Source organism: Panthera leo, chromosome C1 (genome assembly GCF_018350215.1).
Source record: "Panthera leo isolate Ple1 chromosome C1, P.leo_Ple1_pat1.1, whole genome shotgun sequence".
Lineage (NCBI taxonomy): Eukaryota > Metazoa > Chordata > Mammalia > Carnivora > Felidae > Panthera > Panthera leo.
In genome coordinates, this window is record NC_056686.1 from 105,667,436 (window position 1) to 105,695,183 (window position 27,748).

At 38.1% G+C, this 27,748-nt stretch overlaps 1 protein-coding gene across 1 annotated transcript in view; it reads left to right on the top strand.

Moving 5' to 3' along the window:
* The window catches only part of SNX27 (sorting nexin 27), a 69,867-nt gene that overhangs the window by 14,481 nt on the left and 27,638 nt on the right, over nt 1–27,748 (top strand). Inside the window, exon 2 of the mRNA XM_042953990.1 lies at nt 12,610–12,841. Within this exon, the coding sequence (XP_042809924.1) occupies nt 12,610–12,841 (232 nt within the window). The remainder of the gene's footprint in view (nt 1–12,609; nt 12,842–27,748) is intronic.

Consider the following 27,748-nt stretch of genomic DNA (forward strand, 5'->3'; position numbering starts at 1 on the left):
TGACAGAAATAGAATAGCACACTCCATCTTGTTATTGAATTATTTACTAAGGAGTCATGATAGAGTTCTAGTCTTCTGATCTGGAATTTCAGTGTTTGACATCTAAGGTCAGATCCACTTTTGCGTATATTTTTTTGAGATTTCGTTCTTGATTTTTAAAATTTAAAACATTTAGTTGTTTTTCTGTTTTAAAGTAGTTTTAGTTTCACAGCAAAACTGGAACAGATTCAGAGACTTCTATATACCTCCTACCCCATACATGTATAGCCTCCCCCATTATAAACATCCCCCACCACAGGGGCTCATTTATTATAATTGATGAACCTACATTGATACGTCATTGTCACCCAGAGGCCATAGTTTACCTTAGGTACATCCTTGGTATTGTACATTCTTTGGGTTTGGACAAATTTTAATGACCTGTATCCACCATTATAGTACACAGAGTAGTTTCACTGCCCTAAAAATCCTCTATGCTCTGCTTATTCATTCCTCTCTTCCCCTGAGTCCTGGTGACTACTGACCTTTTTACCTTTCTCCATAGTTTTGCCTCTTCCAGAATGTCACATAGTTGGAATCATAAAGTGTTTAGCCTTTTTAGGCTGTCTTCTTTCAGTTAGTAATATACATTTAAGTTTCCTTCATATCTTTTCATGGCTTGATGTTCATTTCTTTCTAGTGCTGAATAATATTCCATTGTGCGGGGAGGCACCTGGGTGGCTCAGTTGGTTAAGTGTCCAACTCTTGGTTTTGGCCCAGGTCATAATCTCACAGTTTGTGAGTTTGAGCCTTGTGTTGGGCTCTGCACTGACAGCATGGAGCCTGTTTGGGATTCTCTCTCTCTCTCTCTGTCTCTCTCTCTCTCTGTCTCTCTCTCTCTCTCTCTCTGTCCCTCCCCGGCTCATGCTCTCTGTCTTTCAAAAATAAACTTTAATATTCCATTGTCTGGGTTTATCCATTCCTCTACTGAAGGATATTTGGTTGTTTCTCAGTTTTTGGTAATTATGAATAAAAATTCTGTAAACATCTGTTTATAGGTTTTTGTGTAGACATAAATTTTCTTTTTTTAAAAACTTTTTTAAACCTTTTTTTATTATTTATTTTTGAAAGACAGAGACAGAGCATGAGAGCGGGGGAGGGACAGAGAGAGAGAGGGAAACACAGAATCTGAAGCAGGCTGCAGGCTCTGAGCTGTCAGCTCAGAGCCGGACACATGGCTCGAACCCACGAAACCATGAGATCATGATCTCAGCCAAAGTTGGACGCTTAACCGACTGAGCCACCCAGGCGCCCCATAAATTTTCAACTCCTTTAGGTAAATACCAAGGAGCACAATTACTAAATCAGGTGGTAAGAGTATGTTAGTTTTGTAAGAAACTGCCAAACTGTCTTCCAAAGTGGCTGTGCCATTTTGCATTCCCACCAACAATAAAGGAGTGTTTTTCTTAATACATATCCTTGCCATCATTTGGTGCTGTTAGTGGTCTGTCTGGATTTTGGTCATTCTAATAGGTATGTGGTGGTATAAAATTCATTCTTTAGATTATAAAAGGATTGTAAATAGGTTAGAGACAATTTGGAGATTAAAGAAAAGAAAAAAAATTCCCGTCATCTTATCATACTAACATACCTACTTTTGGTATTTTGTCTGTCTTTTATTTATGCATTTTTTATGAAGTTGAAATCATACCGTTATATACAATTTGTAATCTCATTTTAAAAATTAATACTTTATTTTCCAGACAGTTTGATTTACAGAAAAATCAAACAGACATTTCCCTTATATCCTTCCCCCACCTCCACCATATAGTTTCTCCTTTTATGAACATTTTACATGAGTATGGTCCATTTGTTTAAATTAATGATCCAGTGTTGATATGTTATTGCTAACTGGAGCTCATAGTTTATTATTATTCCTTTAGTTTTTACCTAATGTCTTTCTGTTCCAGGATCCCACATTATATTTAGTCATCGTGTCTTTTTAGGCTCATTTTATTTATTTTTATTTTTTTTATTTAAAAAAAAAAAATTTTTTTTTTTTTAACGTTTATTTATTTTTGAGACAGAGAGAGAAAGAGCATGAACGGGGGAGGGTCAGAGAGAGGGAGACACAGAATCTGAAACAGGCTCCAGGCTCTGAGCTGTCAGCACAGAGCCCGATGTGGGGCTCGAACTCACGGACCGTGAGATCATGACCTGAGCCGAAGTCGGCCACTTAACCGACTGAGCCACCCAGGTGCCCCATTTTTTAGGCTCATTTTAGCTGCAACAATTTCTGTTTTCTGTTTTTGATGACCTTGACAGTTTTGAGGAGTATTGGTGAGGTATATTATAGGATGCCTGACTATTGGAATTTGCCTGAATTTTCTTTTTTTCTTTTCTTTTCTTTTCTTTTCTTTTCTTTTCTTTTCTTTTCTTTTCTTTTCTTTTCTTTTCTTTTCTTTTCTTTTCTTTTCTTTTTTTCCCCAAGATTAGACTGGGGGTTTGGTGTCTGGGTGAAGAATATTACAGAAGTAAAGTGCCATTTTCATCAGTTCACATTAAGAGTACATACCATCATTATGATTTGTGATGTTGATCATCTGGCCAAAATTGTGTTTGTCAGGTTTCTATACCGTAACGTTATTCTCATTGCAAGGTTATTCTCATTTCCCTCCCCTACTGTACCCTTTGGATAGGAGTCACACTATGTGCAGTCTACACTTGAGGGGGGGGGGTGATGCTTCCCTCCTTTATAGTATAGTATCTATATAATTTATTTAGAATTCTTCTGCATAGGAGAAGGATGTCTGTTCTCCCCCATGTATTAATTTATTCAGTCATTTATATCATTAAGGGCTCCTGGATACTTATTTTATATAATATGGATTATATAATCCAGTGCTGCTCTATTTTGTCCTTCTAATTGTTCCAGCTTTGACCATGGATAGCTCTTTCAGTTGGCTCCTTTACACTTCTGCCATACCCCCATTAATGTGCAGGGTTTTTTGTTTTGTTTTTGAGTACTTCTTTACTCTCTGTTATTACAGAAGATGAGCTCTGAGCTCATCTTGTGTATTTCCTGCCTCAGTCCTGAATCAACCATTTCTCCAAGGAGTCCTAGTTCTTTTTATTGGGGGATGGTGTTAGAAACCAAGAGCAGGGTGATAGGTGTTGTCGTTGCTACTGGATGTAGCTTCTTTTTTCCTCCCAGCTGAAAGCAAAAAAAATAAAATAAAAAGTGTGTGTACATTAACTCTTGTGTATACACGTGTCTATAAATATTTCTATATGTAATCATCTTTATATTAAGTTAAACATGAGTTCTTATCGCTGTCTCTAGCTTTACTCCATTTCCATATGGATCTTTTGTTACCCTCCTCTTGCAGATCTGTACATTTCCACTTCAACAATAAGAAGTTTGGCTCCCCACATTCACCGTTCATTTACTTAATTGCTCAACTCCAGTATATATGGAAAGCAATTGTTAAACTCTACCCTGGGAAGCAGTTGTATTGACTAGAGTGTAGTACTTATGTGCAGTCCCTTTTTTGTCTTTATCTTACAGAATTCATTCATTACCTACCCCCTTCGGTGAGGTTGTTTGAAATATATTTGAAATACAGTTAGATTCTCTTGTCACAGTTTGGGATTCTCCCACCCTATTAGTTGATTTCTGAAAAAAAAAAAAAATGCATACAGTAAGGTTTACTCTTTGTGTTGTAAAGTTCCATAGTTTTTGACAAATGCATAATGTCATGTGCTGTTACAGTGTCATACAAAATAGTTTTACTGCCCTGAAAATCCCCTGCACTTCACTTATTCATCCTTCCCCTCCCTCTAAGCCCTCGGCAACATACTGATCTTGCGTTTTCCAGAATGTCATATAATTGGAGTCATATATATATATATACACAATTAAATAATTACTAAAAGTATATAGCCTTTTCAGATTGGCTTCTTTCCCTTAGCAATATGCATTTAAGGTCTCTCCTCCCACACCATGTCTTTCTGTGACTTGATAGCTCATTTCATTTTATAACTGAATAATATTCCATTGTCTACATGTACCACAGTTTTTTTATCCATTCACTTATAAAAGATAACTTGGTTGCTTTCAGTTTTTGGCAATTATGAATAAAGCTGGTAAAAACACTCATCAGGTTTATTGTGTAAATATAAGCTTTCAACTCAGTTGGGTGCATACCTGGTAGTGTGAATGCTGGATCTTATGGTTAACACTATGTTTAGCTTTTTAAGAAACTGTCAGTATGTCTTCCAGAGTGCCCATACTGTTTTGCATTCTCACTAAACATGAGTTGCTCTTGTATCACATCCTCACCAGCATTTTGTATCATTAGTTTTTTGGATTTTAGTTATTCACATAGGTGTGTAGTGGTACCTTGTTTTGATTTGCAATTCACTAATGATGAATTTTTCATATTTTTTTAATTTTTTTTTTTTTTTTTTTTTTTAAGTAATCTCTTCACCCAGTGTGGGGCTTGAACTCACAACCCGGAGATCAAGAGTCGTGTGCTCTACCGACTGTTGTATATAAAAGAGTTAAGGCACCCCAACTTTTCATACTCTTATTTGCCCTATGTGTATCTTCTTTGGTGAGGTTTCTGTTCATATCTTTTGTCCCAATTTTTATTTGGTTTGTTTTTTTTTGTTGTTAAGAGTTCTTTCTGTATTTTGGATATGAGCGCTTTTTCAGATATGCATTTTCCATATATTTTTTTCCATGCTGTGGCTTGTTTTTCAGTCTCTTAGCAGTATTTTTCACAGAACAAAAGTTTTAATTGTTTTTAATATTTATTTATTTTTGAGAGAGAAAGAGAGAGAGAGACAGAGTGCGAGTCAGGGAGGGCAGAGAGAGAGAGGGAGACACAGACTCTGAAGCAGGTTCCAGGCTCTGAGCTGTCAGCACAGAGCCTGACATGGGGCTCAAACTTGTGAACGATGAGATCATGACCTGAGCGAAAGTCAGACACTTAACTGCCTGAGCCACCCAGATGCCCCCAAAGTTTTTAATTTTAGTAAAGGTCAGCCTAGCAATTTTTTCTTTCATAGATCATGTTTTTATTGTTGTATTTAAAATCTCTTTGCCATACCCTAGATTTTCTTCTATGTTATCTTTTAGAAGTTGCGTTTTATAATCCACTTTTTAACATCAGGTCAAACATGTTTCTAGATTATTTTCTTCATATGTACAATTTTAAATAACTGTTTTGTATTCAATTTGTGCTTTAATTTTCTTAATCATTCATCCCTCTATTGTTGACTTTTTATAAGAACAAATTTGGAAACAACCTTTTTCTTTGTTTAGGGTTACTTCATTTTTTCTTTCAACATAGACTTGAGAGTGGTCTACATGCCATGGTGAAGTTCTTGCCCTCTTGGAGCTCTTGTTTTGATGTTTTCCTTAGGATAAATTTTCATAATGCCATTTTAGTTGAAAAAAATATGAACATTTTTATAACTTTAGTGCATATTACCAGTGAAATTACTTTCAAAAGCATTTTTACCTATTTACATAGTCATCATCTCATTTTCCATGTAAGTTAACATTAAAAGTAATTGTGATGATAATTTTTCACTTTTTAAGTTGTTGACAAGATTTACAGTTAGAAAAAACTTGGGGCATTTGGGTGTCTCAGTCAGTTGAGCATCTGACTCTTGATTTCTGCTTAAGTCACGATCCCAGGGTCGTGGATCAAGCCCCACATTGGGCTCCTGCTTAAGATTCTCTCTCTCTCCCCCTTTGCTCCTCTCCCCAGCTCGCATTCTTTCTCTCTCTGAAATAAAAAAGAAAATAGAAAAGGCTCAAACATTTTATTTATTTATTTATTTTATTTTATTATTTTTTAAACGTTTATTTATTTTTGAGACAGAGAGAGACAGAGCATGAACAGGGGAGGGCCAGAGAGAGAGGGAGACACAGAATCCGAAGCAGGCTCCAGGCTCTGAGCTGTCAGCACAGAGCCCAACGCGGGGCTGGAACCCACGGAGCGTGAGATCATGACCTGAGCCGAAGTCGGATGCTTAACCGACTGAGCCACCCAGGTGCCCCAAGGCTCAAACATTTTAGAAACCTTTGACCATTTACTTTTCTCTAATTATACTTCTCTTTTCTTATCAATAAATTAGGATAAATAAATTACAATAAAATGTAAGATGAAAATGTTACTATTTCTGAAACAAAATTCCAAAAATTTCTTGGTATTTAGTCATCCAGAATAGTAATTTTGTGTAGACATATCCAAGCTACACTTCTGTGGCTATGTTCATGGCTTATGCATGTTTGAATCTCTTATCTCAAGAGTTTAAAGGCAAAGTACAGCATGAGTGTTAAGATTATTAGTCAATAAAAATATTTTCTGGCTTGATTGTTTGCCTAAGTAAGATAGTAAGAAGGCAGAGTTTGACGAAAAGGAGCCAATCTGGGATGCCTGGCTGGCTCAGTTGGTGGAGCATGTGACCCATGATCACAGGGTTATAAGTTCCAGCCCCACATTGGAGCTTGCTCATAAAAAAAGAAAAAGAAAGAAAGAAAGAAAAAAAAGATGGGCACCTGGGTGGTCCAGTCAGTGAAGCATCTGACTTGACTTTGACTCAGGTCATGATCTCACAGTTGTGAGCCCTGCATCCAGCTCTGCACTGACAGCACTGAGACTGCTTGGGATTCTCTCTCTCTCTCTCTCTCTCTCTCTCTCTCTCTCCCCCCCCCTCCCTCCCCCTTCCTGCTCTCGTTCTCTGTCTTTCTCTGTCTCTCTCAAAATAAATAAATAAATTTAAGAAAGAAAGAAAAGTAGCCAATCTAAGCCAGTCAAATGACTGAACTGCAAAATTAGAAAGGACAGATATTCAGATTTCAGTAGAATAGTTCCTTGCTTTTATAGTCTAAGTGTCTAGTATTGCTGTACCCACTAACTGGGCAATTAAGCAGTGAAAAGTCAAAGCAGTGTCCCTCATCTCATGTGTCAAGAGTCTGTTTTTCTCCAACTTGTGAGCCTTCACCCAGTTTCCTAGAAGATATATTGTAGAGAAAATAGGGAGGTTGTTTAAAAACCTTTGTGTAATTGGGGCGCCTGGGTGGTTCTTTTAGTTAAGCGCCGACTTCAACTCAGGTCATGATCTCACAGTTTGTGAGTTTGAGCCCCATGTTGGGCTCTTTGCTGACAGCTTGGAGCCTGGAGCCTGCTTTGGATTTTTGTCTCTCTCTCTCTCTCTCTCTCTCTCTCTCACTCTCACTCTCACTCTCACTCTCACTCTCTGCCCCTCCCTCACTTGTGCTCTCTCTCAAAAATAAAATTAAAAAAACATAAAAAAAATAAAATTATTAGGTATATCTTTATAATGCTGAAAACACAAAGGAAATTTTGGGTATCACCTAGTTACCTAAGAAAACAAAATTTGGTCTTATTTGGATTGTTGGGAGATTTTTGGTAGCCTTTTGTTTCCTCACCTATTATGAAAAATTTCAGACATAGAGAAAAGTTGAAGGAAATGAACAGTGCATATCTCTGCATATGTGCCACCTAGATTTTATAATTAACATTTAGCTCTATTTGTTTAATCATTATCTGATGAAAATGTTTTGATAGTGTGTTTAAGCCATTCCCTTTCTTTCTGGAATAACATACATGAGTAAGACCCTATTGGGCAGAGTTATTTCTGCATGGTGTAGGACTAGGTGGTTCTCTGATGCAGTGGTCTTACGAAGATGATACCCTTCTTGTGATCCCCATCAGCATAGGTTGAGAACTGAGTCATTTATTTTCAAATGAATTCCAGCTGAATTATAATAGTTTTTTTTTAATGTTTGTTTATTTTTGAGAGAGCTCAAGCAGGGCAGGGGCAGAGAGAGAGGGAGACAGAGTATCTCTCTGATACAGCAAGCTCTGTGCTGACAGCAGCGAGCCTGATTCAGGGCTTGAACTCAAGAACTGCTAGATCATGACCTGAGCCAAAGTCAGACACTCTACCACTGAACCGTGCAGGTGCCCATAGATCATGTTATAAAGACAAGAAGAAAGGCGAGGGAAATTGGCGGTGGAAAGGGTTGTGTCATCAGGAGGCTAACATGCTACTAACCTGTTTACCCAGCTGACACAAATACTATCATATAAATAGCTATCGTTTATTTATTTTTTATATATTTTTTAATGTTTATTTTTTTGAGACAGAGCATGAATGGGGAGGGCCAGAGAGAGAGGGAGACACAGAATCTGAATCAGGCTCCAGGCTCTGAGCTATCAGCATGGAGCCCGATGCGGGGCTCGAACTCTCAGACGATGAGATCATGACCTCAGCTGAAGTTGGACACTTAACCAACTGAGCCACCCAGGCGCCCCAATCAATAGCTATCATTTACTTAGTGGTTACCATGTTCTAAGGCTTTATCCCATTTTGGTTCTCACTCTGTTAGCTGTAGGTATTATTAGTGCCATTTTATGAATTAGGAAACAGGTTTAGTGAAATTGAATAACTTACCTAATTTCTCATCTGTTAAATGGTACAAGTGGTACCAAACCCAAGTCTGTCTGACTCTAAAACCCATGCTTTGAACCAGAAGTCTACTGCTATAAATTCCCTTTATGGCAGAATTTATTGTTTGCATTTATGTCTTTAGAATTGTCCAAATTGGGCCACACTTAATTTGAGTTTAGTTATAGAGGAATTCTAGTGGAAAAGAGGATGTCATGTAAACATTCTTATGATTGTAAAGGCCTCTTAATTCTTGACGGAGGGCCCTTTTTGAAATTAGTTGTCTAGCATTTTTTACTAACTTCATTTCATTCTCTGAAGAATGAAGGAATTTCCAGCCTTGTATTAAATTGCAACATGTATAGCATTCTTTCTATAGTTGAACCAAATAAACATTAGCAAGTGTGTTTATTTATTTATTATTATTATTTTTTAAATATATGAAATTTATTGTCAAATTGGTTTCCAGCAAGTGTGTTTAGAATGTGAGACTGGTAGTTCATTCCTGTCTTTATTTTTTAATTTATTTTTAAAGAGGTTTTTGGGATGATAGCCAATTTGAAGCTTGGTCTTTCTGATAAAGAAGTGAAAATAGGCAAGTTCCCTGGCTCCTGGAATAAGCCTTACTTCAGTTTCTTTGATGACTTTTGGGCTTGCTTTTGCGAGTGACCCTGGGAACAGTGCATTCTAACTCGAAAACTCAATGGGTGGAGGAAGTGTGTGTTGAGAGCAGTAGTTCTTAACCTTTCTGGAGGTCACATTGCTCCCTTTTGAAGACTTTCCTCTGGAAAAAATGCATATATGCACACAAATACAGTTTTTCATACAAATGCTATATAGGTGTTCACCGACCCCCAAAGTCTATTGACAACTATACCCCAGGTTAAAGATCCTTTAAAGGAAAAAAATGAGGGAGCTGAAAATAAGATTTGAGCAGAGCTGTTAAACGTTTTTTCATAGATGTGCATCTCATAAGATTGATTTTACTAACATAAAAATCTTGTTTTAGTATCTAAAATGTTTTATTCGGCCTCTAAAATGTGAGTTTTTCCCACTTTGTTAAAAAAATTAAGTCACTTGGGTGACTCAGTTGGTTAAGTGTCTGACTCTTGATTTTGGCTTAGGTCAAGATCTCCTGCTTTGTAAGTTTGAGCCCCATATCGGGCTCCATGCTGTCTGTGCAGAACCTGCTTGGGACTGTCTGTCTCTCTCTCTCTCTCTCTCTCTCTCTCTCCCTCCCCCTCTCCCTCCCTCTCTCTCTCTCTGCCCCTCCCCCATACATGCACACTCTCTCTCCCTCTTTCTCAAAACAAATAAATAAACTTAAAAAACAAAATAACAACAACAATAAAAATTAAGGTTGTTCATAAGTAAGCTAAGACTCACAGGGGTAAATGAAGTTTTCTGTTGATTTCTAACTTTTGCTTTTTCAATTTTATTTTTCTTCTACCAGCAAAACATTTTCTCAGAACTATTAATAAGGCTAAGATTTAATTTTATTTTTATCTATTTATTTATTTATCATTTTATTAAAAAAATTTACATCCAAATTAGTTAGCATATAGTGCAACAGTGATTTCAGGAGTAGATTCCTTAATGCCCCTTACGCATTTAGCCCATCCGCCCTCCCACAGCCCCTCCAGGAACCCTGTGTTTGTCTCCATATTTAAGAGTCTCTTATGTTTTGTCCCCCTCCCTGTTTTTATATTATTTTTGTTTCCCTTCCTTTATGTTCATCTGTTTTGTTTCTTAAAGTCCTTATGTGAGTGAAGTCATATGATATTTGTCTTTCTCTGACTGACTAATTTCACTTAGCATAATACCCCCCAGTTCCATCCATGTAGTTGCAAATGGCAAGATTTCATTCTTTTTGATTGTATAAGGCTAAGATTTAGATGAAATCCTTTGGCAATCCCCAACTTTAGTTTCCATTTCTTCTTCAACCAGAATTTCTTTGTAACAGGCATCTACACAGTACTTCTAATGCAAGTGTTCAGGTGGTGTTCCCAGCAGGTTACATGTTTCATTACATCCATCCTCACAATAACCTTGTTTGGGACTTATTATCGTCCCCACTTTACAGATGCAGAAATCAATGCTAAGAAAGATTAGATGACTTAGTTAAGACCAGTGCCAGTACTAAAGGCAGGGTCAGGATTTGAACCCATGTAGATCTAGCTTCAATGCCTATTTTCTCTGTTTTACCATCTGGTTCTGTGATCAGAGTTGATCACTTTTTCCTGATTACTAGTTTGACCTGATTCAAATTTTAGAAGCCCCAGTTCCCAATCAGTGGTGAAGGTGCTTTTATTTTCTTCTACAGGTAGCCAATTGTAAAATAATATTGAGTTTTTGTGTGTATAAGTTAGACTTTAGGTTGTGAAATGTCTAGCGCGCTGATTTACTGACTAGGTTGTTAAACCCAAAAGGAAAGAGCTTTAGCTGGATGATCTCCTGCCTTTTCTGTTTATGTACATGGATGTTTCAGGTACCAGAGTCTGACAGAGACAATTCCAGTGACTGAAACATTTGTGGAAGGCTTGTTACTAAACTTAGCATCATTTTCAGGAAGGAAAAATCCTAATGGTTTGTAACTGAAAAAGAGCTTAACTCTAAAGGGTACATAAGCTTTTATCAAATTGACTAAAGGCCAGGTGTGTGTTTCCTAACTCTCATGGGATAGCCATGGAGGGAACCTTTGGTCAGCTAGCTGCCTAGTGGTTTTTGCTGAGATGGCAGGCAGGGTCAGCATTGTGGGAAGGTACTTCAGTTTGCTGAGTGAGTTTTGTGAGACTCAGCATCTTTCTTGACAAAATTATTGTTCTTCCAAACCTTGTACTTTTCCTAGTTGCAGCCTTTTTATGTACAGTGAAACAGGGAGGAGAATGAGTAGGTTGATTTACTATATAACTTTATTTTATTTATTTATTTATTTATTTAACGTTTATTTATTTTTGAGACAGAGAGAGACAGAGCATGAACGGGGGAGGGTCAGAGAGAGAGGAAGACACAGAATCTGAAACAGGCTCCAGGCTCTGAGCTGTCAGCACAGAGCCTGATGCGGGGCTTGAACTCACGAACCGTGAGATCATGACCTGAGCCGAAGTCGGACGCTTAACCGACTGCGCCACTCAGGCGCCCCTATATAACTTTAGATGTACATTTTTTTTTATCTTGAACTGATTACACAGAATTTTAAGTGAGATAGCACAGAAAGAAGATAGAATGCTAAGAGGGATTAATTGACATGATTGGGAGGACAAAGAAGTTGGTTAAGATAATGAAAATTTAGTTATCTCCTTGTCTTTTAAAAATTTTTTTATTTAAATTTTTTTTTTTTTTTTTTACTTTGAGAGAGTATGTGAAAGCAGGGGAGGGGCAGAAAGACAGGGAGAGAGAATCCCAGGAAAGCTATATGCTATCAGCGCAGAACCCGACATGGGGCTTGATCTCATGAACTGTGAGATCATGACCTGAGCCAAAATCAAGAGTTGGACACTTAACCAACTGAGCCACCTAGGCGCCCCATCCCCTTGCCTTTTTAAAAATGAGACTAGTGTGTATGAATATCTATACCATTTAACTCTCAAGGTGATGAAACTCAGTATAAAGGAAAGTTAAGTTGAATGATTTGAAGATATGGGATGAAATCAGATACACATATATAAATTATCTTAAGTCATCCTTTTTGAGTCTTTACAAATTAAAGGAATACATTTTGTAAAAACTTTCTGATAACAGAAATTTCAGAAAGTTTAAAAAGGATTAAGTACAGTTCAAATGGCAGGATTGTTAAAAGCTACTTTGACTGTATAGTATACATGCTTGGTTAGGGTGAGGAAATTAGCTTTGAAAGCTTTGTGCCCTCTTTCCCGTGTGCTTTCTTGAAACGAAGTGTGGGATTCTAGCTTGGAGGGTCAGGTCCTCTCCAACGTTTCCATTTTGTTCTCCCTGCTGTAAGTTCACAAATAGCTCTTAACATTATGATCTATAAAAATATAAACAGCCTTTCTGGAGCCAAATTAATTTTGTTTTTATGGTTCATACTGCATGACACTGGAGTGGGGTAGGAGGGTGGAGATACAAGGTGTTTGGACCCTTCTTGTTTATGGGATTGTCTTTTTCCCTTTTTCCCCTTAGGAACGGCGTGAATGTTGAGGGGGCGACACACAAGCAGGTGGTGGACCTGATCCGAGCAGGCGAGAAGGAATTGATCTTGACAGTGTTGTCTGTGCCTCCACATGAGGCAGATAACCTAGATCCCAGTGAAGACTCGTTGGGACAATCATTTTATGATTATACAGAAAAGCAAGCAGTGCCCATATCGGTCCCCACATACAAACATGTGGAGCAGAATGGTGAGAAGTTTGTGGTGAGTGTCAGCCCAACTCAGTCCTCAAAACATCTAGCTTTTGTTTCCCCCAGGCTTATCATTTATGATTTATACTAGAGCACTAGATGCAATCACCGCAACCTAGGTCAGTTTGCCTACCAGGAAGATGGGTTCACACATAAATAAAAGACACTGACCGTGATTTTTTTTGCAGGAGGTGAACTACAGTAATGAAGAAGATTTCTCTTTCTGCTTAAGTGTATTCCATTTTATTTCCAGACAGTTTTAAATTTGTATTTGTATTCTGGTTGTAAACATGTGTGAGTTGGTTTTGTTTGTTCTTTTATTAGTTGCTGTATCTCTTTGCTACTAGCAGTCTCTCACTTACTATTGACTCTGCTGAGGTGTAGAGCAAGATTAATTTTAAAAGGTGGTGTCTTCGAAACATTTTGGTAATACAGAGTTTGGCCACATCAGAACCTGCAAGTGCCCTACCCTTCTCTCCACATCTTGTTCTTTTTCATTTTCTTTGGAGATGTCCATGTGAATGATTAATGTGGGTTTTTCCCAAGGTCCTAATTATACTCTGAATACAGTTCCCATGAACTGCTCTATTACATTTCCAGTCTGTTCCTGTTGTAGATGTGTGGGAAAGCCCACCTTGAGTTCTGGGTGCCCGCCCCTTTTCTGAGTGCCTTTGCTTGTTCCTCAAAACCCAGTTGCTGTTGATAGCCCAATCTACTTACTTTTTCTCTTGATTGCGGTATGCTTTATTTGCCTTTGATTATTTGGGGAGTGCTGATATAATGAGAAATTCATTATTCTTTGTAGAAAGTGCAGTGGGTTCTGTTAGACATTGACAAATAGACTACACATGTTTCAAGCTGAACTGCTGACTCAAGTTGCTGTCTCTGAAACTGAGATTTGTTCCCTGTATAGGAATGAGCTACAGGACACTTGTGGTAAATTCTTTTTAGTGAGGAGATGAGAAAAGCAAGCAAGTAAACCGGAAAAATTCAGAAGGATCAAACAATGTTCAACTGCATCTGTAATTTAGCTGGTGATGGTAGTACAGAGCACAGTCTAGCTTGGCCTGGTCTATGGTTTCTCAGAGCCATGTACACAGCTTAGAGTTTCGTATTTCAGAGGTGCTATCCATTCAGTCATAAGGCATGTAAAGAGTAGAAATCAAGGTCAGGTCCTAAAATTAGAGCACAATGGATGTTGAGACCTTTTGGGAATTACCTGGGATCTTGAGAACCTTTGTAGTCTTTAGAAAAGGAATGAAACTGATTGTCCCTTTTAAGAAAATCAACATTATTGAGCGCAGTTTACCTGCATTAACATGTCCAGTTTCATGAGTTTGGGTAAGTGTACATAGTTTTATAATCACCACTGTCACAATCAAGATAGAAGAACACTTTCACCACCCAGAAACTTCTCTTGTGACCTTTTATAGTTAGCCCTTTCCCTGTAGCACTACCCGTGTTGACCACTGATCATCTTTCTGTTACTCTATTTTGCCATTTCTAGGATGTCAAATCAATAGGATCATATAAGTAGCTTTTTTGTGTCTGGCATTGTTCATTTAGTGTAGTGCTTTTAAGATTTATAGTTGTTGTGTATGTCAGTAGTTTGTTTCTTTTAATTGCAATTACTTTTTAATTGGATAAATTCATTGCTGTTTGTTTATCCAGTGACTTGTTGATGCACGTTTGGGTTGCTTCCAGTTTGGGGCTATTATGATTAAAGCTGCCATGAAATAACATTAATATACAGGGCTTTAGGTAGATACATGTTTTCATTTCTCTTGAGTAGCTATAAGTGGAATTGCAGGGTCATATGGTAAAAGTTTAACCTTATAGTCAAACTGTTCTCCAAAGAGGCTGTACCATTTTTGCATATTCTCATTTGCAATGGAGAGTTCCAGTTGCTCTATAATCTCTCCAATGCTTGGTATTATCGGTTTTTAAAATTCTAGGCATTGTAGTGGTATCTTCGTCTTTTTTTTTTTTAAATACTGTATTTATTTATTTTTTTTAATTTTTATTTTTTTAAATTTACATCCAAATTCGTTAGCATATAGTGCAACAATGATTTCAGGAGTAGATTCCTTAGTGTTCTTTACCCATTTAGCCCACCCCCCTCCACAACCCTTCCCGTAACCCTCAGTTTGTTCTCCCTATTTATGAGTCTCTTCTGTTTTGTCCCCCTCCCTGTTTTTATATTATTTTTGTTTCCCTTCCCTTATGTTCATCTGTTTTGTCTCTTAAAAGTCCTCATATGAGTTAAGTCATATGATTTTTGTCTTTCTCTGACTAATTTCACTTAGCATAATTACCCTCCAGTTCCATCCATGTAGTTTCAAATGGCAAGATTTCATTCTTTTTGATTGCCGAGTAATACTCCATTGTATATATATACCACATTCTCTTTATCCATTCATCCATCAATGGACATTTGGGCTCTTTCCATACTTTGGCTATTGTTGATAGTGCTGCTGTAAACATGGGGGTGCATGTGTCCCTTCGAAACAGCACACCTGTATCCCCTGGATAAATGCCTAGTAGTGCAATTGCTGGGTCGTAGGGTAGTTCTATTTTTAATTTTTTGAGGAACCTCCACACTGGTTTCCAGAGTGGCTGCACCAGCTTGCATTCCCACTTTTTTTTTTTTTTAAATTGTTTTTTAATGGTTATTTATTTTTGAGAGGGACAGAGTGTGAGTGGGGGAGGGGCACAGAGAGAGGGAGACACAGAATCTGAAGCAGGCTCCAGGCTCTGAGCTGTCAGCACAGAGCCTGATGTGGGGCTCGAACTCATGAACCATGAGATCATGACCTGAGCTGAAGTCGGACACTCAACCAACTGAGCAACCCAGGCGCCCCTGTCCATCTGGTTTTAATTGCATTTGCCTAAAGACTCATGATGAAAGCTTTATTTTCATGTATTTAGTGGCCATTCTTATATTTTTACTGGTGAAGAGTTCAACTTTTTTCCCCCATTTTAAAACTTGGATTGTCCTATTTTGTTGTTGAGTTCTTTATGTATTTGGAGTCCTTTATCAGATAGATATTTTGTGAGATATTTCTCCCAGGCTGTGGCTGGCCTTTTTATTTTATTTTTAATAGTGTCTTTCAAAGAACAGAGGTTTTAAATTTTGTTGAAGTCCAGTTTGTCTTTTTCATTTATGGGTCGTGTTGTAAGAAATCTGCCTAACCCAAGGATACAAATCTTTTATGTTTTCTTGAAAAAATTTTATAGTTTTAGGTGTCTGTTTTTGTAATAACTTTATTGAGGTATGATTCACATACCAGCAGTTGTATACCTTAGGTGTATATGATTCAGTGTTTCTTAGTATGATCAACAGAGTAGTGCAGCCATCACCACAATTTTAGAACGTTTTCCTCACTTCAGAAAGAAACACTGTACCTTTTAGCCACCTCCTCCAAACCTCCCATCTGCTCTCTACTAATCTATTTTCTGTCTCTATGGATTTGCCTCTTCTGGACATTCCATGTAAATGAAATCATATGTGTTCTCAGGGTTTATCCATGTTGTAGCGTGTATCAACCAAGTAATATTCCATTGTCTGGATATACCACATTTAATTTATCTGTTCTTCAACTGATGGACATTTGGGTTATTTCTACTTTTTGACCGTTATGAATAATGCTGTTTTGAGCATGTATGTACAATTTTTGATGTGAATATGTGTTTTCATTTCTCTTGGATATTACGTAGAAATGGAATTACTGGGTCATATGGTAACTCTTATGTTTAACCTTTTGAGGAAATGCCAGACTTTTCTCCAAAATGGCTGCATCATAGTTTTCGCTCTTATGTTTAGGTCTGGGACCCGTTCTGAGTTGATTCTTGTATCAATACTAAATGATATAAGGGTCAAGATTTTTTTTTCCCCATTTGAATATCCAGCAGCCTGTGTTGAAAAGGAATATCTTTTCCCCATTGAAATACCTTGGCTTTATTGTTGAAAATCAATTGAACATGTGGTTCTATTTCTGTATTCTGTTGGTTATGTCTGAACATTTCAATATTTTTGTTATTTTGAGATTGTCTTCTGTTTAGTGTCTTTTCCCTTGAAAATGGGTCATATCCTCCTGCTCCTTTGTACAGTGAGTAATTTTGGATTGTATCCTGGATGTTGTGAATGTTGCATTGTGTAGGCCCTGAGTTCTGTGATATTCCCTGAGGAATGTTGATGTTTTGTTTTACCTGGCAATTAACAAGCTATGCGCTTGTGGGTTGTACTTCATGTTTCAGTTCAATTCTTTCAGGCTTTTCTGTACTACTTTGAATCTGTTCTGCATTTGTATCATTCAGGGAGGGATTAGTATGAGATACTTGGTGTTCATTCACAAACTTAAGGCATCCTTTTCTGTGTTTCTCTCTTCTGGAATTCTCTACTCTTTCTGGTGGTGGCCATGGTTGTAGAATCCTTTCTTTCCTCCAGGCAGGAAGACGTCAGGGTTTCTATTGGAGTTTTTAGTTGCCTAAGTTAGGCTACTTTGTAACTTATGCCCACTGTCTGGGCAAAGCCCCCTAAAAGCAGGACACCTCCCCCCACCCCTCTCAGTGGTGTGCTCCATATTTTAATGTCCCTCTGCAATCTGCCTGCATTTAGTGTAGTATTCAGAATTATCGGGTAATTGATTTTTGCATTTGGTCCAGAGTTTGTAGTTGTTATCACTGGAAAGGTTGGTCTATAGGAGACTCTTCAGTTCTATCAGTTTTTTTCATATATAATGAAGCTGTTGCCTTCTTGATGAATTGGCCCCTTTAATGTTGTGAAATATCTCTTTATCTCTTGTAATATTCTTTGTTCTGAAATCTTTCTTTGATATTAACATATGGCCGCTAATAGCTACTTCACCTTTCTTTTGATTATTGTTCTCATTGGGTATCTTTTCCATCCTTTTACTTTTAACTTATCTATATAGCCGTGCTTAAGGTAAGTCTTATAGACAGCATATACTTGTGTCTTGCTTTTTATTTGGCAATCTTGGTCGTTTATTTGGAGTGTGTTGTCTACTTACGTTTCATATAATTATTGAAATAGGTTTAAATCTATCATCTTATTCTTTATGAACTGTATCTCATCTGTTCTTTATTCCTTTTGTCCTCCTTTCCTGCCTTCTTTTTAATTAATGGAGTATTTTTTAATGATCTTGTTTTATCTCCATTATTGTATTATTAGATATAATTTGGGTTTTTTTTAATGTTTATTTATTTATTTTAAGAGAGAGCACGAGTGGAGGAGGGACACACAGAGAGAGAGAGAGAGAGAGAGAGAGAGAGAGAGAGAGAGAGAGAGAGACTCTCAAGCAGGCCTTGCGCTGTCAGCACAGAGCCCAGTGCAGGGCTCAAGTTCGTGAACCTCGAGATCATGACCTGAGCCAAGAGCAAGAGTTGGACACTTAACCGACTGATCCACCCAGGCGCCCCTTGTTGTTTTATTTTCTTAGCAGTTGTTCCCACTTTACACTATACATCTTTATAAGTATTATCTTTAAATAATACAATATTATTTCTCATATAATGAAAGAATTTTACAACAGTATATTTCATTTCCTTCTCCCATCCTTTGTGCTGTTGTCGTACATTTTACTTCTAAAGGTGTTATAAATTCCATATTACTTTGTTGTTTTCTTTGTTTTAATCAAGAGATTAGAAATGAGAAAAGAGTTCTTTTATATTTAACCACATATTTACCATTTCTGGTGTCCTTCGTTCCTTTGTGTAAATTCAGTTTCCATCTGCTATCTTATTCCCTCCGCCTGAAGAATTTCCATTAATGTTCTTATAGGGCACATCTGCTGGCAATGAATTCCCTTAGCTTTTGTTGGTCTGAAGAAGTCTTTATTTCATTCTTACGTTTGAAAGATATTTTTATTGGTATAAAATTCTGGGTTGATAGTTTTTTCTTTCAATACTTTAAAATGTGACTCCTGTCTTCTGGCCTGCTTAGTGTCTGATGAGAAGTGAGAAGCCTGCCAGTTTTTGTTCCTCTCTATGTAATGTTTTAACCCCTTCTAGCTACTGTCAAAGTTTTTAAACTTCAAAACTAGGTCTTTTTTGGTATTTATCCTGTGATTGGAGTTTTCTAAACTTTATAGAGCTATGGTTTGATATCTTTTATCATTTTTCAAAAAATCTCAGCCAGTATGTCATCAAATATTTCTTCAGCTGTGTTTTTTTTTCTTTTGTCTTTCTGAGATTCTAATTACACTGTGTTAGACTGATATTGGCCTTTAGCTTTTGAATGCTCTATTCTGTTTTTCTTTTTTGTTTTGCTTTAGATTATTTTTATTGTCCTATTTGCAAGTTCACTGATTATTTCCTCAGCTGTGTCCAGTCTACTGATGAGCTTGTCAGAGAAATTCTACATCTCTGGCATCATGTTTTTTTATTTCTATTGTTTCCCTTAAAATTGTCCATCTATTTACACATGCTGTGTACATTTTCCATGAGATCTTTTTTTTTAAATTTTTTTTTTTTAACGTTTATTTATTTTTGAGACAGAGAGAGACAGAGCATGAACGGGGGAGGGTCAGAGAGAGGGAGACACAGAATCTGAAACAGGCTCCAGGCTCTGAGCTGTCAGCACAGAGCCCGACGCAGTGCTCGAACTCACGGACCGTGAGATCATAACCTGAGCTGAAGTCGGCCGCTTAACCAACTGAGCCACCCAGGCGCCCCCATGAGATCTTTTAATATATGAATCATAGTTATTTTATTTTATTAAAAAAATTGTTTTAAGTTTGTTTATTCATTTTGAGAGAGACAGAGTGAGCAGGGAAGAGGCAGAGAGAGAGAGAAAGAGAGAATCCCAAGCAGCCTCTGTACTGTCAGCGTGGAGCCCATCATGCTGTTCAAACCCATGAAACACAAGATCATGACCTGGGCTGAAATCAAGAGTCATTTGCTCAACTGACTGAGCCACCCAGGTGCCCCTGAATCATAGTTATTTTAAGATCCCTGTCTGATAGTTTTAATATCTAGATATCTCTGAGACTACCTTATCTCTTGACATACGTGTTTTTTATGTCTTGCTTTTTTGTCCTGTAATATGTGATTGAATATGCCAAGCATCATGTGTAGAACAGTAGCGACTGAGGTAAGTAGTATTTGAATCTGAAAATATGCAGGCATCTTCTTCTGTTAGGGGATTGAGCCGGTCAAGCTCAATTTGGGTGTTGTTGTGGCTTTTGGTACCTTTATTGTGCTGTAAAGTTCAAATCCCTCTAACAGTAAGTCGCTTTGTGCTTAGACTGGGGGCTGGGGTCAGAGGCTCTGTTTTTTCTCACTGTTCTCCTCTTCCCTCTCTCAACTTTTAGCCACCCCTGCATGCCTGTACCACAGACAAATTCTCTCCATACTCTTGCCTCTCTTCCGCTGGTGAACCACTCTTGCTTTTTATGTAGGCTAGGTTTGTAATAAGGTTCTCTGTTATCTGGTCCTGCTTCTGTCTTAGGCAGTCTACTTAGACCCTGTGCCTATGTCTTGGGAGTGAGACTTTTAGTTTTTCTACCCTTCTTCCTTATCACAACTAAACTCTGCCTTGTATCTGTGGTTAGTCTTGGAAGAGTTTCTTCTCCCTCCCCCAGCTATGGCCAATCTCTACTTAGTATCAGGAACTTGGGCCTAAGATGGTTTCCTGCCTCTCACCAGGAGTGGAGGGTTTTTGCTTTTACTTTTTTCCCAGAAGCAGGGGATCTTCACCAGTGCCCTCCAGATGAAAGGGTTTGCTGCCCATCCCCCAAGGGACTAAGGCTTTTGCTTAATGGAAGAGAAAGGTCTAGGGAAGGTGGGTGGAGCATTGTGTCTGTCCCCTAACAATTGCCAGTCACCTTTCTCATGCCTAGGCTACTATGGTAGACCATTTCTAGGCTCCTGCTCTGTCCCTAGTCTTTCTTGTGAGCACAAGAGGCCCAGGGGGGAGACTTGCATGTGCATAGGAGCTCTCTTATGTCTGGAATGAGATTACTGTTCTTGCACCTTCCTAAATCCTACAGTTGCTTAATGTATTTGCTACTTCTTTTGTTTCTGTTATTTCTGAGTCTGTTTCTATTGACTGATTTCTCTCCTGGTTTACAGGTTAAATTTTCATGTTTCCTTGTATGTCTAGTAATTTTTGATGGGGTATCATACACTGTTAATTTTTTTTTAATGTTTATTCATTTTTGAGAGAGAGAAAGAGAGAGAGAAAGAGATTGTGAATGGGAGAGGGGCAGACAGAGAGGGAGACAGAGAATTCCAAGCAGGCTCTGCACTGTCAGCACAGAGCCAGATGTGGGGCTGGAACTCATCAGGTGAGATCATGACCTGAGCTGAAATCAAGAATTGACCGCTTAATCCTGAGCCACCCAGGCACCCCCTGTACACTGTTAATTTAATGTTATTGTGTGTTAGATTTTGTTACATTCCTTTAAAGAATGTTGAAATTTTTTCTTTTTCTTTTTTTTTTTTTCTTTCTTTTTTTGCTGGCATGCAGTTAAGTTCCTTACAGATTACTTTGATTCTTTTTTAGGTTTGTTTTTAAGCTCTTTTAGTATGAGCATAGAGTAGTTTTTACTCTAGAACTAATTTAGCCCTACTCCTAAAGCATAGCCCTTTTTAGTTCTTTTGATTGCTATAGAAATTCAAGGGAGGTCTCTCTATTCTGGTTGGAGGAAAGTCAGATGATTAAAGATGGTCTTTGAACTCAGGTAATTGTTATTTTTACAACTCACCCTGGTAATAGTTCTTTTCCTCAAATTGCTATTCAGCCAAAATTCAAGGGGAGCCTATGCAGATTTCTAGAGCTCTGTCTCTCTTTAGCTCCCTCCTCTTGTGTTCTGCAAAGTCTAGCTGCTTTAGCCTCCCTAAACTCTAGTCTCTGTCTCCACAACTCCGTGAAGTTGCCAAATTGTTTGGTTGCCCCTGTCTGAGTTGTAGTTCAAGAGTTACCTCTAGACAGGAAGCCTAGGTTGAGGTAGGGCTCATCGTGTTTGTTTTCCTTTTCTCAGGGATCACAGTTCTTAGCTGCCTATTGTCCACTGTCCAAAAATAGTTGTTTCTATGTTTTGCCTAGTTTCTAGTGTTTACAGTGGAAGGTTAATTCCAGACCATCCATAAAATTTCCAGACTATCCTATAAAAGCAGAATATTTTTATTTATGGGTATTTTATTTCTTGATTTTAGAAGACATACCAACAGAATCCTATTTCATACTATTTAGAAAAATCAATTCTAGATGGATTAAGACTTAAATGACAAAATGAAAAAATTAAAAGCTCTTAGTAGAAAGTATAGGTGAATAGCTTTTTGATCCTGGGTATAGCAAAGAGTTTAAAAGACACAGAAAGCACTGGTAATAAAAATAATGATAAATTGGACTCTAAAACTGAGAAATTTGGGGGACATCTGCGTGGCTTACTTTGGTTAAGCATCTAACTCTTGATTTTGGCTTAGGTCATGATCTCACAGTTCATCAGATCAAGCCCCGTGTCCAGCTCTGTGCTGATGGCACACAGCTTGCTTAGGATTCTCTCTCTCCCTCTGTCTCTGCCCCTCCCCTGCTCATGTGCACTGTCTCTCAAAATAAATAAACTTTAAAAGAATTAAACAGAAAAAAACCCCAAAAAAACCAAGTTAATAAAGTGACAAAACAAATGATACAGTAGGAGAAGATACAGTGTATACAACATGAAAAAGATTATGTCAAGAACATATAAACAACTCTACAAATCAGTGAGAAAAACACAAAAAATTAATGCAACACTGGACAAAATATATGAATATGTTTTTTTACAGAAGAGGACACTCACATGGCCAATAAATACGTGAAGAGATGATTGACATCATTACATGTAACATTAAGAGAATTGTAAATTGGAACCACAGTAGGAAATCTTTTCCCACCCATTCCCCATTGGCAAGAAGTAAAAGAATTTTTTTATGTATTATGAAAGGAGTATAACTTGATGTAACCACTTTAGCTTACAGTTTGGCATGATCTCTTTCAGTTGAATATTCACATACCTTATAACCCTGCAGTTCTAGTCTGAGTACATCTAGGAGAATCTCTTATATACGTACAACAGGGGGCATATGTACAAGTTCATAGCAGTATTTGTTCACAATAGCAAAAACCCAGAATCAACCCAAGTGCTCATCAACAGAACAGGTATTTAAAAAGCAAAACAACAGGGGTGTGTGGGTAACTCGGTCGGTTAAGCCTCTGACTTTGGCTTAGGTCACAATCTCACAGTTTGTGGGGTTAAGCCCTGCATCAGTCTCTGTGCTGACAGGTCAGAGCCTGGAGCCTGCTTCAGGTTCTGTGTCTCCCTCTCTCTTTGCTCCTTCCCTGCTCGTACTCTGTCTGTCCCTCTCAAAAATAAATAAACATTAAAAATAAATAAAAAGCAAAACAACTGTTATATACAGCAGAATAAACCACAAAGGTGTGTAACATTGTGGATGAGACTAAGGGAAAAAATAAGCCCTGGAAGGTCTCACTGTGCATGGTAACCTTTTTATAAAACCTAAATGCCCTTTAAAAATTAAAATAAAAAAGAATTTAAGTATTACATATAAATACAGGAAAAAACTATAAAAAGAAAAGCGAGGGAATGATGAACATGATTATGATCATTTTGGGGGTCAGGGAAGCAGGGAGAGGGGATGAAGGAGGCAGAGACTATGGTTAGAAATAAGTGTCATGGGGCGCCTGGGTGGCGCAGTCGGTTGAGCGTCCGACTTCGGCTCAGGTCACGATCTCGCGGTTCGTGAGTTCGAGCCCCGCGTCAGGCTCTGGGCTGATGGCTCAGAGCCTGGAGCCTGCTTCCGATTCTGTGTCTCCCTCTCTCTCTGCCCCTCCCCCATTCATGCTCTGTCTCTCTCTGTCTCAAAAATAAATAAACATTAAAAAAAATTAAAAAAAAAAAGAAATAAGTGTCAGGGTCTTAGTTTATAGTTTACTTTTTGCAAGGTTAAAAATAACTAATTTAATATCCAAAGAGCTTGCCATGAGACTATGTTGTGAACCAAAGATTATGATTAATCCAGTTCTGTATACCCAAGGTCCAAATAAAGGAAAAAAAAAAGTAACGGAGACCATTTATGATCCATGTTAGGGAGAATACACACACAAGAAACCGAAGTTATTTAAGAGCATATTGTGGCCTTTATGCTTTTTTCTTCCCAAGAAGGAGCCTAATGCTTCAGCATTTAGGAAAAATATTTCAGTGTTCCATTGTTAAGGATCTCACCCATTTTACTCAGAAATCAGCTAAGAGTGCTGTATCTCCTTTTGCTTTTATAGGCAGCTTATGAATGGCAATAATGTTTGGGTTTTTTTTTTTTAATTTTTTTAAATGTTTATTCAATTTTGAGAGACAGAGACAGAGCATGAGGGAGGGAGGGGCAGAGAGAAAGGGAGACACAGGATCTGAAGCAGGCTCCAGGCTCTGAATTATCATCATAGAGCCCGACGCAGGGCTCGAACCCACAAGCCGTGAGATCATGACCTAAGCCAAAAGTCAGATGCTCAACTGACTGAACCACCCACGTGTCCCTAATGTGGTTTTCTTAAGATGAATTTTCAGCTAAAAATAAGATTAAATGGCAGGGTGCTGTTGGAAGCAATTTGTTGGTCATAATGTACATTGAAGATTCATCCAGATCAACGGCAGGAACCAGGACAGTGTCTGCTAGACTTTCAGAAGCTGAACTTGAGTGATATTGCCATGGCCAAAATGTCATCATTCTACTTTTTTTTTTTTTTTCACTTTTGCATTATGTATGGAGATTCTCTTCTCTGTTCACTAGCACAATTCCTGTCGGTTTACTAAAGGTTTGAAAAAATGAGAACGTTTTAATATCTAGATCCTACATAGGTTGAGACGTTATCACTTAAAAGCCTTATCTGTAGGTGGGAGGGTTAAGGAACCAACAAAATGAAGATCTCTGATATCTGGGATTTCAGTTTTGCTATTGAATACCCAGATGTTACTAGAATTGCTTTCCCACAGTGGCTTGTGCTTATTGTAAGACTTTATCAGTTACAGGGCGGCTGGCTGGCTGAATCAGTAGGGCACAAGATTGTTGATCTTGGGCTTGTGAGTTCAAGCCCCACATTGCGCATGGAGTCTACTTGAAAGAAAGAGAGAGAGAGAAAGAAAGAAAAGAAAAGAAAAGAGAGAGAGAAAGAAAGCAAGAAAAGAACTTACCAGTTACCATCTTCTGGCATTCATTACATAGCATTAAATCATGAGGCTGGAGAGATAAATGGCATAGCATGGATTTTCAGCATTTACATATTTAGAAGTCATTTTGAAGTTGCATTTTGGAACTTTGACTTACAGAATCTAGAGAAACAAAATAAGATCACTGATCAGATAAGTTTTACACTTTCCCCACCTATAATCCATGCCTTTTTCCCTATTGGGTTCTTACTGAACAAAGACTATCTCAAGAGGACTGAAACTTGTTACCCTCAATGGTGCTATGAGTGATGTGGAGCATGCGGGCTGAGGCCTGTAACCTGTGTACAGAATCCATGCCTGCAGTGCCCTGCCTGCCCAGGTCCTGGGGCTGAGGGTGGGCTCTGCTCTCCATGCATGAATTCACAGACAAACAACAGAAATGATGTTGGAACAGTGGGAATCAGCAATTTTGCACAGGAAGCTTTGGGAGATGTTGTTTAATGTAGTCTGCCTGAAGTTGGGACCAAACTGAACAAACAAAATGAGTTTGGTGCTTTGGACAGTGTGAAAGCTGCTGGTGAACTCTTATTCTCCTCTATCAGAAGAAGTAACTGAAATTAATGAAGCTCTTAGAGAAAATCCAGGACTTGTCAACAAATCTTGTTAGGAAGATGGTTGTCTGATCAAGATAACAGTAATCCTTCAGAATTGGATGAATTAATGAGTGAAGAAAAATATAAGAAATATATAAAGTCTATTGAGGAATGAAAATGGAATCCCTAAATAAACTAGTATAAACCAAAAAAAAAAAAAAAAAAAGGAAGAAAGAATTGTTTTCTCAGACAACTGGTTTTGCAGTCTGAACATTCCAACTTGAAGTCTTGTAGGTTATGGTCAGTTGGAGAAGAAGGTGACCAGTGATCATTAAATTCAGTGTACTATCACAAGCTAGATTAACTTCATCTAATTCCATTTATGAGCCAACCAGTCTTAGGGTTTAAATTAAAATGGAAAGATCCTAGAAGCACGGCCTGCCTGTGTATATCTTTAATTTCTATTTGATTATGTTCTCCTTTAAGTCCAGAGAATATATATATATATATATATTTTTTTTCAACATTTATTTATTTTTGAGAGAGAAAGAGGACATGCGCAGGGAAGGGGCACAGAGAGAAGGGGATAGAGGATCCAAAGCAGGCTCCACATTGACAGCAGAGCCTGACAGTTGGCTCGAACTCCCAAACCGTGAGATCATGACCTGAGCTGAAATCAGATGCTTAACCGACTGAGCCACTCAGACACCCCCAGAGAATATATTTTTTGATGGACTTTCTCATTTGTAATGAGGCTCTGGGCGTTTCTCATGGATCATGGACATTCATGAGTTTTAGGCAGAAGATCTCAGCATGCACTAAGTGAATTGGTCATTTTTTGGGCAAATGAGTGTATCCAAACCAGGGAAATACAAATACTAATAGATCTTTGTTCATTTTAAGGACCAATGAAGAACAAAGCAGTCTCTGTTGTGATTTAAAAAAAAAAAGTTTTTTAATGTTTGTTTATTTTTGAAAGAGAGAACAAGCAGGAGAGGGGCAGAGAGAGGGAGACACAGGATCTGAAGCAGGCTCCAGACTACGAGCTATCAGCACAGAGCCTGATGCAGAGATTAAACCCACAAACTGAGATTATGACCTGAGCCAGTCAGAGGCTTAACCAACTGAGCCACCCAGGTGCTCCTGTTGTGATCTTTTTGTATATTTCTCATTTACTAAGCACAGTTAATTTAAAAGTGTTTTTGGCTCTTGTGGAAGCCATTTCTACTTGCATTAAAATATTACAGAACTGTCAGGCATCCTGTTTATATTTCTGTTTCCTGTGATGCCACATTTAAATAGAGATTGGTAGGGAGGTAGGTGAGAGGCTATTTAATGTTAACTCTTCTCACTTTATCAAGAAACTGAAAGTTGAATCAACTTTTCAGATTTCTTTTTGAAACTATCACAAAGGCTTCTCAAGCTCTAGGGTTCTACCCTAGGAAATATTTTACTGGACTGGAGATCACTCAAGTGGTCACCTTTGAGGAAATGCAGTCATAGTCTTCATGTACATTATCAAGGACCTACTGTACTCTTCCTTGGAAAGAGACTTGGGGGCAGATCTTTGAGCCGGCAGTGTCACTAACTAGTTTTACCTCCCTTCCTTTCTTCATTGTATGAGGAATTCAGGCTGATACATATCACCTATAGTATTGCGGACTTGCTTTTTAAGCAAAGGAATGGTGATATTAGTGAGAAATTTGGATAGTTTAGTTTGAGATGGAAGTATATAAGACCAAACTGAATAAGACTTCTTAAGACTGCCTGCTCCAGGGGTGCCTGGGTGGCTCAGTTGGGTGAGTGTCCAACTTCGGCTCAAGGCATGATCTCATGGTTTGTGAGTTTGAGCCCCGTGTCGGGCTCTGTGTTGACAGCTCAGAGCCTGGAGCCTGCTTCAGAGTTTGTGTTTCCATCTCTCTCTCCCTCTCTCTCTCTCTCTCCCTCTCTCTCTCTCTCAAAAATAAACATTAAAAAAAATTTTTTTTAAGACTGCCTGCTCCAAAGAGAACAGGTGGTGTTGTGTAAAGAGACTCTTGTTTTCTTATGCATTTGTACTTCAGGAGGAAGTGATGGGAATACTTTGGTAATATATGTGCTTCATCACAGACAGTCACAACTTTGAGTGATAATCACAGGAAGAAA